The sequence below is a fragment of the Amphimedon queenslandica genome, unplaced genomic scaffold, assembly GCF_000090795.2.
Source record: "Amphimedon queenslandica unplaced genomic scaffold, v1.1 AMPQUscaffold_13384, whole genome shotgun sequence".
Classification (NCBI taxonomy): Eukaryota; Metazoa; Porifera; class Demospongiae; order Haplosclerida; family Niphatidae; genus Amphimedon; species Amphimedon queenslandica.
Window position 1 is genome coordinate 66,839 of NW_003546380.1, and position 16,914 is coordinate 83,752.

The window sequence follows — 16,914 nt, forward strand, 5'->3', positions numbered from 1 at the left end:
AGAGAGAGAGAGAGAGAGAGAGAGAGAGAGAGAGAGAGAGAGAGAGAGAGAGAGAGGTGGAGGGAGTAGAGAAAAAGAAAGTACATCATTTCATCATCTATAATACTTTATACAATGTAGCTTACATTATATGCCACTGGTGTGCCAATGTTATTAATACCTACATCAAATACCAGATAAAAAAATTAGAATTATACATACAAGTATACATGTAAAGATGTGACACACTCACAATACAAGAATAATGTATACATGTACATGTACATTTATAAAAAACTTTCATGTATTTCTAAATTACCTTAAATTATAATGTATTAAATTATAATGTATTATTAAATTATGATGCATACTGAATATATACAATGTACATATATAACAAATAAAAGTTTCATGTATTTCTAAATTACCTCCTCCCATCATTCCTCCCATTCCCAATCCTCCTCCTCCTAGTCCCATACCCAGTCCGCTTCCTCCGAGACCCAATCCTCCGGTACCAGTGGTGGCAGCACTCGTACGGTTAAATAAAGGAGTAGAGAAAGCACCTGCTCCTAGTCCTCCTGCACCACCTCCTAGTCCTCCAGCGGACTGGTTGAAGAGACCTCGATTAGCTGATAAACCACCACCACCTAATCCACCTGGAGAGAGAGTACATCATGAATGGACATATGAACATTTCAATATTGGAATTTTCAAATTACATATGTTCTTTAGCTTAAAAATCAAAAGGGCCTATAGCTACATTTTAATTTACATGTACAAGTTGTAGAGTTAGTCATAAAGTATGCATATGTGAAACTACTTTTTCTATTAGTCTAGTTTCAGTTACATGTACATGTATACAAGTATGCATGTGTCTTATCATTATTTATCTTCTTTTAACTATAGAGCGGTTTCATATGACGTCACAGCATGCGTCATAATTACTTCCGCATGGCAAAATGGCTACTTTGCCATTCATTTGTACAGCGCTATAAACTCTTCTGGCAGGCTTCCTTAACTATGAGCATGGCTAATTCATGCCGCTCTTTTATATTCCTGAACTCAGGGATGCAAAGGAAGCAAAAAGTCCTCGGATAGAGAACCAGTGAAGCGGCCAAAGTGAACACAGCATTGCCTTGTTACTCCTGTAATTATTGCTATCGCTACTTTTCTGCTTACTACTGCTAAAATTGTACTCCTTTTCTGCCTTGTGCTGTGTAAAAGAAGTTATAGAAGAAGCAACTTCACTGCTGTAAACGAATGAGGCTCATTAATTTTTGCCATACAGAAGTAATTATGACGTCAAAAAGTGACGTCACTGCAACCGCTCTATACAATTAAAATGCTAACTGAAGGTGCTTCAAATTGATGATACATGTAACTTTTAAAAGCTATAATAATTAACATACAAGAACTTTTAATTATCAATATAATGTGTTATACCTGCACTGGATATTGGTGAGTTAAAGAGGTTACCTCCCATTCCTAGTCCAGTGGCTCCGCCTCCTCCAAGACCAGTGCCCCCACCCAGTCCGCTACCAATACCACCCAAGCCTGTTCCACCAGCAAAATGACTCTGAGGCGTTTGATTAAAAAGACCACTCCCACCAGCCCCGCCTCCTAAACCGGCCCCACCTCCTCCAGAGAAATAATTAGTGCCTTTAGAAAGGAAAGAAATCAAGAACAGCAAATGCAGTCATTTTGTGCATGTACATGCATTACTAAACTATTAATAGATTTTTAATCAATTAAAGCTACTCAGTTTTAAATAATAATTAATTCAATACACTGAACAAATAATATATAATTACAATAATTCTGTTATCAATTAATTAATAATTACCAGCTGCTGATGACGAGGGAAATAATCCTCCTCCTCCTCCAAGACCAGCTCCTAAATTTCCACCGAGTCCGGTTCCCATACCACCTCCACCAAGTCCGGTTCCTAATCCACCACCGAGTCCGGTTCCCATTCCTCCACCTCCGAGTCCAGTTCCTAAACCACCTCCACCGAGTCCGGCACCCAAGCCACCACCTCCGAGTCCAGTTCCCATTCCACCGCCACCGAGACCAGTCCCCATGTTACCAATGCCTCCTCCAAGGCCTCCTGTGTTACCAAGGCCAGCACCTAGTCCTCCTCCACCACTCAGACCTGGAGTCTGATTGAATAAACCACCGCCACCACCAATACCTCCTGATAAACCTAGAAGGAGAAATAGAATAATAGCAATGACAATATACAGTGTTATATTATAAGGTTGGCAGCTGCTACCTTTACTCGGAGAAGGGCTGAAATAGTCAGTGATCTTACAATTTCTCATTCAAACTTTAACAATTAACCCTTTTGGAACTGGCTAGTTATTATTATTACTTAACTAGCTTTAATCATTTTCATTTACTTTGAAACGTACCTGTGCCATACATGTCCTGTGGTTAGGGTACTGTAGTAGGAAGCCACAAGGCAAAGGGAAAGTTCTTGTTACAAGTACTAACGAATACAGGCGCTTCTTTACTGTTTGCAGCAACAAGGCGTAAAAACAGAAGCAGGGTGAGCTCTAGCAAGCTCCAATGGAGAGAGAAAGGTCTTTTTATTAACAGCAATCGAAGAGAATGACGAGTTTAAATGCTTAGAACATCAAATATACAGCAGACATGCTCCTCAACCAGTCCTTTCCAGTTTGCATGAATGGGCGGGGCTCCACGTTTCTGCGCATGCGCATACTGAAACGGACCCCACGTGCTTTCACGTGAGTGCTTGACATTGTGCGCATGCGCAGTTTTAAGGGGAGTGGCTGGGTTGCTGCAAATTTGCAAAGAGATCAAGATGGAGGAGGTAGATGGTATCATTATTTCAACTCTTAAAGAAGTAGGATGGTGAGTATGCTCCTTATATTACTCTAAAACGGCTTTTAATAGCTTATATTGTATATATAACCAGTCTTAATAGCTCTAACTCATTTATTTTAGATGAATAAAATTTATTTTTTGTAAATAATAAATATTGGTTGCATTCCATACCTTTATATTGTAGTGATTTTGAGGATGAGATAGCCAGTCTAACCCAGTTCACTCCAGAGATGGTGGTTGAGGCCAGTGTTCGTTGTCTTCAGATTATCATTCCAGAGTTTCAAAGCCCCACCCACCTCCCTGACGCAATGTCTGCCCGCTTTAGAATGTGCACTGGACTAGCTAATGCCTGCCAGGTGAGGGACAGAGGGAGGGAATGCATTAAAACAGAGGAGAGAGATTTTAAAGATTTTTTTGTGAAATAAGTTTTCATAAAATGCCCAGTCAATAGTGTACTTGGTGCTCATTTTAATGTTGAGCTTAGAAAGTTCATGAATGAAAACAAAAAAGAGATATGCATGTGATAGTGAATTGTATAGCAAGAAAACGAACAGAGATAAATAAAACTGTTTTTATTTTTTTATATTTACGTGTAGGAGCTAGGTTTCCAAGCCGAAGTTGGTTATCAAACATTCCTCTATTCGTCAGTCAAAGACTGGAGGAAACTCCTCATGTTCCTTTTAGAGAAACTGCCAAAGGAAGCGGCTCAAACTGCAGATGAACCCACTGGAGCTGGTATACTCCTGACTAGGAGCATTGGGGCTGAGATTGGAGCATCATTACGAACACCATGGACCCCGTCCTATTGTAAGAGAGAGTCAGTTAGGTGGACCACACCCACCAACTGGAGAATTGAGGTAATGAGAATGATTATATTAATAATGTAGTTGATTTGATTTCATGTGATTTTGCATGTATTATCTATTATTATACGTATAATTTTAGATTCATTTTGTACCCATTGTACACATGTACATGTATGTAAAATGTACATTTTATTGATAATAGTGCTTGTTGTTGTTGTTGTTGTTGTTGTTGTTTCTAGGGGTCATCGGGGCTTCATGCTTTCACTGCATCTGATGTACAGGCACCAACTGGTACTGGAGATTTACAGAAGAAAATACCCAAAGGTATCATAATGATAATAATTGTAATGTGTAACAATTTAATGGCATATTTTTTATTGATCTATTTACATGTACATGTACATCTTTGATTTTATAGCAGTTGCAGATTGATATAGCTACCAAATGGCCGGAAATTTTGGAGGGACTAAAATTTGGCAAATTGCTAAATTTTGGTGATTTTGCAATTTTAATATGGCGAACCTGTGGCCACGTGTCATTGAGCATGCATATAATGGCTCAAAATGGCAGGTTTTATTTTGGTAAATGGCTATTGAAATGCCAAATTTGCCAGATTAATTTCCTCCAAAATGTCCTGCTACACAGTGATTTAATTATGATTATATTCCTATTATATTTATTTCATACATTGCAGAAGTGAAGCTCTATTATGCTCAGGAGATGCCCTATGTTGTTGCCCAGCCAGTCCTGACTAGAGATGTCCTCTCATCACTGCTGGCTAAGAATGACAGTGAGGTAGCTGCTCAACAGGAATGGGAGGCTGAGTGGAATCAGGCTGGACTGGCCTCTCGCCTCTCGGAAAATGTAAGAATAGAAAAAGAGGGAGAGAAAGAGAGAGGGGAAGAAGATATTGGGCAATTAAGAGTGGAAACTGTTAAATTGTGTGTGTACAGCTTTTTTAAAATTATTTTTAAATTAATGGAAATGTAAATGAAAATGAAAATGTAAGAATGAAAATAAAGAAAGAGGGAAAGGATATTTGTAGTGCAGTTATGAGTGGACACTATGAAATTGTGTGTGTACTTATTTTTATGTTACTTTACTTTAGTGAAAACATTGTATGTGTATTACATGTATGTAAAACCTAAAAATGTAAGATTAGAAAGAATGAGAGAGAAAGGGGAAAGTTAATGATAGTACAGTGAAATGAGCTACATGTAGAATACAATCAAAATTGAGATGTTTTGTAAAACTTTGTTTAATATTTTTGTTTTTTGCATTTAACCTTTTAGTGTGATATTTTATTCTTTATATTTAATCTTTTTAATGTTTCTCTTTATTTCTCCTGTAGGAGTACAAAGCTAAGAAGAAGCAGAAACTAATGAAGAAACTCTCAGAGCAACTGAGAGCTCACAATAAAGCCGAGACCAGCTCTGGGGCACTTGGTTTGGGGGCTGATCTCAACCAAATTTTGTCCTCATTTTTTGAGCGGTCTGGGACAGGTCATGGCAAGGGTTCCAGGTTTCAACATGCAGAGAAGCTACAGTTTGCTAAAGTAATTGAATTATGTTTTTGAAGTGATTTATTTGAGGGTGACTTTTGAGCCAATTTTTGCATGGCCTAATGTACAGGGTATTTTTCAGAAAATGGCCTATTTCTTAAAATGGCCATAACTTGAAAAATTGAAGTCGGAATCGGTTCAAACCTTCTACACAGCATAAGGACATCAATATGTATCAGAAAATGTAATAAAAATTTGGGTTGATTCCGGAGCCATTTTTCAGAAAAAAGCATGGGCTATAGTACAGGGTATTTTTCAGAAAACAGCTCATTTAAAAAATTTTTTGAAATAATGTGTATAATATTGCCACTATAACTCTCGAGAGACAATCTTTATCTGCAAGATTATCTTTTTATTTTTATTTGTCTTCCCCCTCTCTTTACAGGAAGAAGATGCTCCTGTAGCAGTTGAGGCCACTTCTGAAGAAGACCTACAGCAGCAAAGAGAACAAGAACTCGCTACGTTACGTGAGCAGCTCAACGACTGGGCCTCTCAATATGAGAAACTGGAACTGGACATCAAGAAATACACAGCTGGTATGTTGTAATGGGCAGAGTCAGTGTTGTAATGAAATTGTAAACTATTTTCAGGCATTGAGAGGATGAGAGAAGAGAAGGAGCAGCAAGAGCTCCAGAACAAAGAGAATGAAGATGCTTACAGAATAAAGAAAGGAACTTATGACCTCCTCCCTCAAGCAGACGAGAATATTGAGAAACTAAAGGTATGTGTGTATTATGTTGTAACCAATTATTGTATAACTCGAAATTTTTGAGTGTATACGAAAATTTTGTAAATTGCTTGTTTTAATGGTGTGGCAATTAAAGGTACGTGCTTAAGTTAAAGGGGAGCTTAATTTGCCAAATTTTTCAAAGATTTTGATTCATAAAAAGTATTTAAATTTTTTCTCTCTCTTTTTTGTTAGGGTCTAGTCCAGACCAGTTCTGATAGGATTGCTAAATTGGCCAAGAAGTGGGAGGAGATTCGTGGCCCAATGATGAAAGAATTGAGGGAATTGAAATCACAATCTGACATCACTGAAGTAACAAAATGATAAATTGAATTTTAATTAATTTTTTCTTTCCCTTTAGATTCAAATACAGGAGCTGTTGCAGGAGATCCAAATACTTCGTGAAGGAATGAAAGAAGTTGCTGATGAAACACGACTCAAAGATGAACTTTATAAGCAGCTGGTAGGTTAATTTAAAAATAATATTAAATTAATTAATTTATTTATTATTAATAATAGGTTGGTGAGTATGAGAGGATGACTAAGGACACCAGCAGGTCGGCATACACCAGAAGAATAATGGAGATTGTAGCAAACATAAAGAAACAGAAAGAAGAGATTAATAAAGTAATGAACAGAATGAGTGGAAGAAGAGTACCAATAGTTAAATGATACATGAATGAGAGAATAAGAAAGGAGTACAACTACATGCACATGTATGCTTAACAACACAAAACCTGATGTTGAATTTTAGCTAGTCAATTCTGCATTAACTTTAAAGAGCTTTCAGCATCAGTCCATGAAGTTTTGGCTTTTATGTCAACTTTATACCAAGCTTTACTGTGTACAGTGTACTACATGTAGATCTATGTGTTTGTAAGATTATCATTTTCTATTATTTCAGATACTTACTGACACTAAGTATGTACAGAAAGAAATCAACCAATTGTCTGGTAAACTTGATCGTGTGTTTCAAGTAACTGATGAACAAGTTTTTAAGGTACAAATCAAAGAAATTATTTTACTCCAAACATCCTATTCTTATAATTAGGATGCACGCAAGGATGAAGCTAGACGCTCGGCCTATAAGCTATTAGCTAGCATTAGAGACGTGAGTCACATGACTATCACATGATTAGTAATGACACACCCACCTCTTATTATTATAGAATAGCAAGCAGGTTGTTGAAGCTATTCACGAGGCAGGACAGGTTAAAAGAGAGCAGCGTGATCTGGAGGAACAGGTTTGACTGGTTATTTAAAACTGGCTTAGCCAGTTATTGTGTCTGTGTAGATTGATCGTGAGACCAGCAAGAAAGTGACTAGTAATTTAGAGAAGATTAATTCTGACTATCAGCAAATGAAGAAGGAGAATGCACAGCTTGTAGCTCAACTGAAATCATAATAATAATAAATAAAATTATTAATAACTAAATGAAACTCTACTGCTATTATTATATTAGATGTAGGTAAATGTTAATTTATGTTAAATAATATTAGGAAAAGCCTAAATAAAGTATAGCCTTTTTTTAATTGTATCATAATATGGTAAAGAAGAGCAAGCTTGTTCATGTTGTTTACTTAGCACTATACTTATTCGTTTATTTGTTTGAAGAGTTTCTATTAGTGATAGTACTCCATCAGTATCAATGCTAGTGTTTGTGATAGAAAGTGTTCCAAGTGTTTTGTTGGTGAGAATGAGTTCTTTCAGTGGCTGCACACTGACTGAAGTTATGCCAGAAGTATAACTGACACCTAAATCAATAACTCGTGTGTTGTCTTTCAGTGAATGAACTAGTGCAATAACTCCATCATCATCAATAGTATCATAATTAAAATCCAGGCTCCATATTGATTCATTACTTGACAGTTGAGATGACAGCGAGAGGATAAAGTCACTTGTTAATGGTGTTCTGCGTATCGTTAATTTTTTTACATTTCTTGCATTCAATATTGCTGGGATTAATAACCGAGTAGCGCCAGGTGATAATTCTTCTAGTAGAGGATAAAGAAAGTTTTTGCTATTTTTTAACTTAGTTATTACATCCTGACATGCCTTTAATGATGGGTTGGTTATTCTCATAAACCCTGTAAAAAATAATCTTGATGAGTATCATTGTAGATACATCTTTGATTCAAATTTCTAACTACACAAGTATACTATACATTCTGTGTATAATACATAATCAAAATCATAACTTGAAATTTGACCTGATAATTTTGTACATGTAATTAGTAATTACCGTCATTATGTTCCTTAATTTCTTTTGGTCTATGTCTTGAATGTGGTACGTAGTCTATAATTATTCATGATTAGTTTGAATACAATGAATAAATTACCACTGTCACTGCTCTCTTCAAGATGAGCCATTTCATCTAAATGCTGAAGCTCTTTAATGACAATTACATTTCAGTAAAGTGACAATTTGAAAAGCTCTTACCAGCTATTGTTTTATCTTTCTCCCTGATGATAATATTCAAATATTTAATCTGTGACTCTGGATCTATTATGCAATACAATTAAAATATATAAACTTATAGATTACCACTGCTTGCTTCAAGGTTGCCACCCATTATTAACTCCTGAAGCTCTATAATGAAATTGATTGCATAAATCCAAGCAATAATTTGAAAAAAATTTTACCAGCTATTGCTTTATCCTTTTCCCTGATGATAATACTTAAATCTTTAATCCCAGACTGCTCTATTAAACAGAAACAATATAATTCAAATTAATATCTACAGTATTGTTTTACCAATAATTTTTTCATTCTCCTTCATAGCAGTCTTTAATGCTTCAATCTGCAACTCATAATCTTTCTCAGCTACAAAAATTAAACCAATAATTGCTTGTAATAGTATAATTACTATACTTTTTGTCATTTCTATTTTTTCTCTTATAGCAGCAGCTTTCAAATCTTCTATCTTTTGATCCTTTGCTCTACTAATTCTTAATTGTGTTTCTATTCTTTCATTTAGTTCTATTATTATTTTCAAATAATAAGTAATATCCTAATTTTTACCTTTGTTTTCCTCAGCAGCAATATTCCCTCTCTCTTATCAATCAAAACTAATAATTGCATTCAAATGATATTTAATAGTTACCTGTAGCATTACTCAATGAAAACTGAAGAGCTTTGATTTCAACCTGTTTTTCCTCTATCATTAACTTTAATTCTTGTAATCTGGTAGCACCTTAATAAAGGCATGAACATGATTAGATTTGATTTTTATTGTTTCAAAATACATACTTTCATTTTCTATTTTTTAAACTAAAGCTGTTTCTTCTGCTATTTTTTTTGCAGCAGCAACTTTCAAATCTTCTATCTCTTGATCCTTTGTTCTATTAATTCTTAATTGTGCTTTGATTACTTTGTTTAGCTCTATTATTTTTTAAAATGATAATTAATATCCCAATTTTTACCTTTTTTGTCCTCAGCAGCAATTGCTTATCAATTAAAACTAATAATTGTACTCAAATAAAATTTAATAGTTACCTGTAGCATCTCTCAATGAAAACTGAAGAGCTTTAATTTCATCCTGTTTTTCCTTTATCACTAACTTTAATTCTTGTATTCCACTATCACCTTGATAAAGTTATGCACATGACTAGGTTTGATTTTTATTGCTTCAAAATACATACCTTCATTTTCTACTTTTTTAACTAAAGCTGTCTTTTCTGCTAATAAATCTTGAAACACTTTTCTCTCCTGATTCTTAAAATCAAATCTAAGAATTATATAATGATAAATTACTTCATTAGAAGATGCTTCGCAATTTATTAATTGTACATTTAGGGATACAAGTAATTGCTTCATTGTACCACTGCTGTTATAAACTGATGTAATGTGCTGGCTCTTCTCTCTTTCTAAAGTTTATAGTAAAAAGTGCACAAACAGCATATACATGATTGTATACTTGTACTCCAAGTAGAAGTTATTGGTAAAAGTATTTTTAAAATTAAATTTTTAAACTTTTCTACAGCCACCACTTTCACCTATGAAGAATTTTATTAACCTATAATAGCATTGAAACAATAATCTAGTAAGCTACCTCATCTTGAGAGTAAATTGTACTGTAGCCAATGGTCAATTTTATCAATCCTTCTTTTTTGAGTTGTTCAAGATTTTTAAGAGCAGTTGCAATCAATGATTCAGAAAGAGCAAGAGGGAAGGAACAAGTGATGATAAATGAGTTTCCTTCCTTTATGACAACAACTCTGATGCATGAAGAATTACTTTCAAAAGCAATTTTTGTTAAATCTTGAACATCTTTTAATGTTCTTTCATCGACACTTTTATCAACTGAAAAACGAAGTGTCTCACATTGGAGAGAAGAAGGACAGCTAATAGTTTCATTCAGCAATGAACGAAGGGAAATATCACTGCAGAAAACTTTTACAGTTTCTTTATACTCAGTAATATGTTCCTTAGCGCTTTCTTCAATTTTAAAACGGTCAATAATTCCTTCAAGTAAAGTGAGGTCCACCAATGAGCAGTGATCAATTATGATCTGCATAACGTCACCCTTCGATTGACATGCGTTTAATTTTTCCTTAATATCAGAGTTACTTGTTAGTATTTGCAAAAATCCTTTCAATTCTTGCACATCAACAGCTATTGCCTTTATGGCACTATCAATTGCAATGGCCCATTTAGTTCTCATTTCTTTACATTCCAAACTGAAATTTAGTGGAACCTTAATAGGATCTATATAGAATAAATTGTATATAAAATGAAATCATATGGTCAGCCATATACCTCCATTTCTACCCATAGTTTTTACTTCAATATTATTATCAACAATCGTTTCACCTATAGCACAAGTATGTAATGAAAACAGTTATTGTAGTTACAAATGGCTTACTGTAATCTTTTTGTATATCATTCCCAATTGATCTCACAGCAGGAAACTTACATAAAACATCAGCAAACTTGCAAATACTTTCATAATTCTCATAAACAGCATTCTTTACAGTTTTAAGCAAATCTTCTGTTTTCTCTGAAGGAGAACCATGTAAAGATTCCAGGCTCTTATCTTTCAACTCATATGATAAGAGTCTAGCTATATCAGTAAGATTTTCTTGGATTGATTGGGACAAAGCATGACGATGATTCTCAATTATCATAGATACTGGATCAGCTGTAACAATTAATAATTATTGATTCAGAATGAAACTGTTACTTACTCTCTCTATCAATTTCTTCAGCGACTGCATTCTCATTGATGCTCCTAAGAGCTGCTACCAATGCACTCCAAGTTGGCTTCTCTACATTGTCAGCTTTTTTCAACCATTTAGTCAAAACCTCTCTCAGGCAATGTTCAACGCTGCTGTTATTGTCAGTTTTAATGATATCGAGTGTACGATGCAACAAACCCAGTGAGAGACCCAAACGATAATACGATTTCCCAGAATACTGATACTTTTCTAACAGAGTGAGTATCTTGTTCAAGTCTGTTGTATTAAGAGGTTTTTCATTTTTCAAAGGAGGTTGAACCCTTTTATACTATAAATTACAAAACAAATGACAGATAAATATCAGACACTGCAACAATCACCTTGATAGTAGTTCCACTGCTATTCCAATATTTAATGGCAACGAATGCTAATAACAATAGCACCAGCACTATCAGGGCCTGTAAGCTTAGTGCACGTTCTTCAACAAATAATGACAAAGCAAATGTCACAGCAAAGCCTCCAACTAGTACTGAAACTATAATTTCAAAGAGCTTCATCTTTGATCTGTTTGTTGGAAGGGCGTTTCCTAAAACTAACTGCATGCGCGTGACATCACGTGGTCATAATTAACTAGGTATATTGCCATGAATATAAAACACCAAGTTTTATGTCAGCAAGTTTAATCAACAAAAGTTACAAAACTAATGGCCTAAAATAAAAAATCCAAAAGAAATAAAAATTAGCAAATAAACAATGATGCACAGAAAACCAAGTATTCAACCATATGTGACTATACATATGAAGTATTCATATGAATCAGCATTTTTAATTGCACGATAAGGCCTGGTCTTTGCTAATTTTTGATTATTTTTAGCTCCATAAGCATAATCGCTGGTACGACCAAAAGCATGAGTCCACTCGTGCATTAGGATACCTTCCTTTGTAGGAGCACCACTACGAACACAATAAACCCTTTTACTGTGGAATGCTGGGCATGGATAGACTGTCTTTGATCCTTTGTATGTGAATGCATTCCAATTGGACTTACACTTAGAATCATTGATTCTGTAGGTCACAGTGTTACGTCTTATACCATTGTAGCAAGAAGAGAGAACTCGTCTAACAATGAGGGCACAAAGGAGAAAATATTTACCAAACCACCTCCTGTAATGAGAATTGTTTTTGACGTATTTTGAGGCTCTAGAGAATTTTGAGCAGATACGTCTGTGTGCAAGAATGATGTGACGTCTTTGTGTTGAAGTCCCACCAATGAGCCTAGCACTGCTGCAAGATTCTATCTCAACTGTATCACTACTTTCATCTGCTTGGTCTCCATCTTCTTCATGAGTGTCTGGATGAGGGAGAACTGAGGACAGTGTTATCCATCAAAAGAGTGGTGGACTCTTCAACTGCAACCTCAGACATTTTAGCTTCTTCAACCTGTGCAGTCATATTGTCCTCACACACTTCAATGGTGTATTGTAGGTTATGGTGTAGTGACTATCACTGTTAAATATGAAAGCATCATTGAGTTTAACTGATGCTGATACTCAGTCTCTATTATAGAATAGCAAACAAGTTGTTGAAGCTATTCATGAGGCAGGACAAATTAAAAGAGAGCAGCGTTACCTGGAAGAACAGGTTTGACTGGTTATTAAAACTGGTTTAACCAGTTATTGTGTCTGTGTAGATTGATTGTGAGACCAGCAAGAAAGTGACCACCAGTAATTTAAAGAAGATTAATTCTGACTATCAGCAAATGAAGAATGAAAATGCACAGCTTGTAGCTCAATTAAAATCATTTTAATAATGAATAAAATATTAACTATTCAACAACTACACAATAGTAATACTGCTATTATTAGAATTAGATATAGTCTATACATAATTGTTAAGACAATAATTAGTCTATCAAAAGAAATAAAGCAATTTACTTTAACAATTTTAAAAAATTAGTCTTTTTTTAATTGCATCATAATAAGGTAAAGAAGAACAAGCTTCTTCATTTTTCTTATGTAAGAAGATGCTTATTTGATTTGTCTTGAGGGTCTCTACTAGTGATAGAACCCCATCACTATCAATGCTAGTGTACAGAATAGAAAGTGAGCAGAGTTGTTTGTTGTTAAATATGAGCTCTTTCAGTGGCTGGACACTGACTGAAGTAATACCAGAATTATAACTGAGATTTAGTGTCGTAATACTTGTGTTTTCTTTTAATGAACATACTAGTGTATTGATACCATCATCATCAATAGTATCATTACTAAGCTCTAGCTTATATATTGATTTGTTACTTGACAAATGAGGTGACAGTGAAAGGATAAAATCACTTGCTAAAGGTGTATCACATATCCTCAATTGTTCAATGGTATTTTCATTTAATAATGCTGGTATCAATAACTGAGCAGCTTGAAGTGACAATTGTCTGAGAAGATATTCATTACTTTCTAGTTTAGATATTACCTCCTGACATGTCATTAATGATGGGTTGGTTAGTTGTATGAATCCTGTGAAAATAATTATGTTCATATAAATCCATTATGTCATTCTTTCTAATTATGATATAAATAAAGGAATACCTTGTAATTGTGATAATTATGCATAAGAATTTGAATTACATGCGCTTTAAATTATACCTGGGAGTTCATCATCATATACATGTATCTTTTCTTTTGGATCTTGATATTCAGAACTTGATTGTGATGATGTGTCTAGAATGCACAAATTAGATCATGTTTATTAAAGACTCAATATAAAAATACCACTGCTACCTTCTTTTTCATCATCTAAATGGTTGTATTTAGACCCTTTATGAAATTGAACAATAAAATTTTACAATCTAAAACATCACTTAACCAGTTATTGTTTCACCTTTCAAATCAGACTCTGCTTCTTTTAAAGAAAAACAAGTATAAATCTATATAATCAATATTAATATTTTACCAATGCTTTTTTCATTTTTAATCTGCAATAGCATCTCTTCTTTTTCTTTTTTAGCAGCAGCTTTAAAATTTTCAAGCTCTAGTATTAGTTTTAAATATTATAATAATTGTATTGCCACTTACGTTTATGAGCTTCAATTTCCTCCTGCTTTTCCTTCATCAATTCTTTTATTCTGATATCGTCTTAAAGACATATAGTACATGTGATCAATGCATGGAATTTTATAAACATGTATACCTTTTTGTAAGTCATTAATCTTTTTTGTTAATAATAATTCTTGAATCAATTTTCTCTCCTATAAATTTTAAATCAAATCTATTAATTATTATGACACAATTACTGCATTAGAGGATGCTTCACTACGTATTAATTGTACATTCAAGGATACAAGTAATTGCTTGATTGTACTACCACTACTATAAACTGATGTAATGTGCTGGCTCTTCTCTCTTTCTATGGTCATAATAAATAACATTATGTATAACATATACTTGCCTAAATGACTACTCCAAGTTGAAGTTAGTGGTGAAAATATTAATTTTTTAAACTTTTCTACAGTTTCCATTTTAGTCTAGAAATTTTTTTATTAATCTAGACTAACTTTATAAGTTACCTTATTTTGAGAGTATACTGTACTGTAGCCAATGGTCATTTTTATCAATCCTTCTTTTTTTAGTTGTTCAAGATTTTTAAGAGCAGTTGCAATCAATGATTCAGAAAGAGCAAGGGGAAAGGAACAAGTGATGGTAAATGAGTTTCCTTCCTTTATAACAGCAATTCTAACATTTAGCGCAAAACTTTCGAAAGCAATTGCTATTAGATCCTGAACATCTTTTAGCGTTCTTTCATCAATACTTTTATCAACTGATAACTGAAGTGTCTCACATTTGAGGGAAGAAGGATAGCCAATAGTTTCATTCAGCAACGAATGAAGGGAAATGCTGCAAAAATCATCTTTAATTTCTTTATACTCATTAATATGTTCCTTAGCTTCTTCAATTTTAAAACGTTCAATTATCCCTTCAAGTAAAGTGAGATCCACCAATGAGCAATGATCAATTATGATCTGCATAATTTCCCCCGTTGAATGACATGCGTTTAATTTCTCCTTAACATCAGAGTTACTTGTTTGTATTTGCAAAAATCCTTTCAATTCTTGCTCTTCAACTTCAACAGCTATTACCTTTATGGCACTATCAACTGCAATGGCCCATTTATTTCTCATTTCTTTACATTCCAAACTAAAGTTCAGTGGAACTTTAATAGGGTCTATAAGACAAAGTGTAATAGAATAAAGCCATGCAGCCATGCAGCCATACCTCCATTCCTACCCATAGCTCTAACTTCAATACTATTATCAACAATTTTTTCACCTATAACATATGTATGTATTATGTAATAAATTTGAGTTACAAATGACTTACTGTAATTTTTTTGTATATCATTCCTAACTGATCTCACAGCAGGGAACTTACATAAAACATCAGCAAACTTGAGAATACTTTTATAATTCTCATAAACAGCATTCTTTATAGTTTTAAGCAAAACTTCTATTTTTTCTGAAGGAGAACCATGTAGAGATTCCAGGCTCTTAATTTCCAACTCATATGATAAGTGTCTAGCTATCTGAGTAAGGTTTTCTTGGATTGATTGAGACAAAGCATCACGATGATTCTCAATTATCAAAGATACTGGATCAGCTATAACAATTAATCACCATTGTTTTAGAATGAAACTGTTACTTACTCTCTCTATCAATTTCTTCAGCGACTGCATTCTGATTGATGCTCCTAAGAGCTGCTACCAATGCACTCCAAGTTGGCTTCTCTACATTGTCAGCTTTTTCCAACCATTTAGTCAAAACCTCTCTCAGGCAATGCTCAACACTGTTGTTATTGTCAGTTTTAATGATATCCAGTGTACGATGCAACAAACCCAGTGAGAGACCCAAACGATAATACGATTTCCCAGAATACTGATACTTTTCTAACAGAGTGAGTATCTTGTTCAAGTCTGTTGTATTAAGAGGTTTTTCATTTTTTAAAGGAGGTTGAACCCTTTTATACTATGAATTACAAAACAAATGACAGATAAATATCAAACTCTGCAACAATCACCTTGATAGTAGTTCCACTGCTATTCCAATATTTAATGGCAACGAATGCTAATAACAACAGCACCAGCACTACCAGCACCTGTAAGCTTAATGCACGCTCTTCAACAAATAATGACAAAGCAAATGCCACAGCAAAGCCTCCAACTAGTACTGAAACTATAATTTCAAAGAGCCTCATCTTTGATCTGTTTGTTAGAAGGGCGTTTCCTAAAACTAATTGCATGCACGTGACATCACGTGGTCATAATTAACTAGGTATATTGCCATGAATATAAAACACCAAGTTTTATGTCAGCAAGTTTAATCAACAAAAGTTACAAAACTAATGGCCTAAAATAAAAAATCCCAAAGAAATAAAAATTAGCAAATAAAGAATGATGCACAGAAAACCAAGTATTGAACCATATGTGACTATACATATGAAGTATTCATATGAATCAGCATTTTTAATTGCACGATAAGGCCTGGTCTTTGCTAATTTTTGATTAGCACTAGCTCCATAAGCATAATCATTGGTGCGACCAAAAGCATGAGTCCACTCGTGCATTAGGATACCTTCCTTTCTAGGAGCACCACTACAAACACAATAAACCCTTTTACTGTGGAACGCTGGGCATGGATAGACTGTCTTTGATCCTTTGTATGTGAATGCATTCCAATTGGACTTACACTTAGAATCATTGATTCTGTAGGTCACAGTGTTACGTCTTATACCGTTGTAGCAAGAAGAGAGAACTCGTCTAACAATGAGGGCAC

General features: G+C 34.3%; 4 protein-coding genes across 7 annotated transcripts in view; 1 reads left to right on the forward strand and 3 right to left on the reverse strand.

Moving 5' to 3' along the window:
- Window positions 1-2,665, reverse strand: part of LOC105312904 (nuclear pore complex protein Nup98-Nup96) — a 21,660-nt gene extending 18,995 nt beyond the window's left edge. For both annotated transcript variants that reach the window (XM_019997110.1, XM_019997109.1), the window contains exons 1-5: window positions 2,391-2,665; window positions 1,823-2,182; window positions 1,423-1,638; window positions 408-635; window positions 126-160 (exon numbers count right to left, since the gene is read on the reverse strand). In XM_019997110.1, coding sequence (XP_019852669.1) covers window positions 126-160; window positions 408-635; window positions 1,423-1,638; window positions 1,823-2,182; window positions 2,391-2,403 — 852 coding nt within the window. In that variant the 5' untranslated portion in view covers window positions 2,404-2,665. The remainder of the gene's footprint in view (window positions 1-125; window positions 161-407; window positions 636-1,422; window positions 1,639-1,822; window positions 2,183-2,390) is intronic.
- A 107-nt stretch (window positions 2,666-2,772) lies between these two features.
- On the forward strand, window positions 2,773-12,761 carry LOC100634105 (coiled-coil domain-containing protein 22 homolog). Of its 2 annotated transcripts, XM_003386889.3 has the most exons (15): window positions 2,773-2,853; window positions 3,011-3,182; window positions 3,423-3,683; window positions 3,872-3,956; window positions 4,327-4,496; window positions 4,984-5,187; window positions 5,579-5,729; window positions 5,784-5,914; window positions 6,116-6,232; window positions 6,282-6,383; window positions 6,440-6,547; window positions 6,825-6,920; window positions 6,972-7,031; window positions 7,090-7,164; window positions 7,215-7,417. In XM_003386889.3, exons 1-15 carry the CDS (start codon window positions 2,804-2,806, stop codon window positions 7,323-7,325), a joined length of 1,893 nt encoding a protein of 630 aa, XP_003386937.1. In that variant the 5' UTR covers window positions 2,773-2,803; the 3' UTR covers window positions 7,326-7,417. The 2 variants fall into 2 exon arrangements, with proteins under 2 accessions (XP_003386937.1, XP_019852672.1); XM_019997113.1 differs by lacking the exons at window positions 7,090-7,164; window positions 7,215-7,417 and adding an exon at window positions 12,666-12,761.
- On the reverse strand, window positions 7,401-11,667 carry LOC109582420 (uncharacterized). 2 transcript variants are annotated; one of them, XM_019997111.1, is made up of 12 exons: window positions 11,480-11,667; window positions 11,109-11,427; window positions 10,787-11,062; window positions 9,974-10,629; window positions 9,839-9,917; window positions 9,676-9,788; window positions 9,564-9,630; window positions 9,418-9,507; window positions 9,345-9,368; window positions 9,172-9,303; window positions 9,026-9,115; window positions 8,943-8,976 (listed from the first exon to the last, which is right to left on the reverse strand). In XM_019997111.1, the coding sequence occupies exons 1-10, from the start codon at window positions 11,654-11,656 to the stop codon at window positions 9,188-9,190; spliced, it is 1,917 nt and encodes a 638-aa protein (XP_019852670.1). In that variant the 5' UTR covers window positions 11,657-11,667; the 3' UTR covers window positions 8,943-8,976; window positions 9,026-9,115; window positions 9,172-9,187. The 2 variants fall into 2 exon arrangements, with proteins under 2 accessions (XP_019852671.1, XP_019852670.1); XM_019997112.1 differs by lacking the exons at window positions 9,345-9,368; window positions 9,418-9,507; window positions 9,564-9,630; ... (4 more) ...; window positions 11,109-11,427; window positions 11,480-11,667 and adding exons at window positions 7,401-8,008; window positions 8,164-8,217; window positions 8,261-8,311; ... (3 more) ...; window positions 8,677-8,745; window positions 8,794-8,901 and having other exon boundaries at window positions 8,944-8,976; window positions 9,172-9,251.
- Window positions 12,762-12,892: 131 nt separating the features above from the next.
- On the reverse strand, window positions 12,893-16,906 carry LOC109582413 (uncharacterized). Its single transcript, XM_019997098.1, has 13 exons — window positions 16,160-16,906; window positions 15,789-16,107; window positions 15,362-15,742; window positions 14,656-15,311; window positions 14,538-14,613; window positions 14,383-14,495; window positions 14,280-14,337; window positions 14,165-14,224; window positions 14,043-14,120; window positions 13,971-13,991; window positions 13,871-13,906; window positions 13,736-13,810; window positions 12,893-13,606 (listed from the first exon to the last, which is right to left on the reverse strand). Exons 1-13 carry the CDS (start codon window positions 16,379-16,381, stop codon window positions 13,044-13,046), a joined length of 2,658 nt encoding a protein of 885 aa, XP_019852657.1. The 5' UTR covers window positions 16,382-16,906; the 3' UTR covers window positions 12,893-13,043.
- Between the last annotated feature and the right edge of the window lie 8 nt (window positions 16,907-16,914).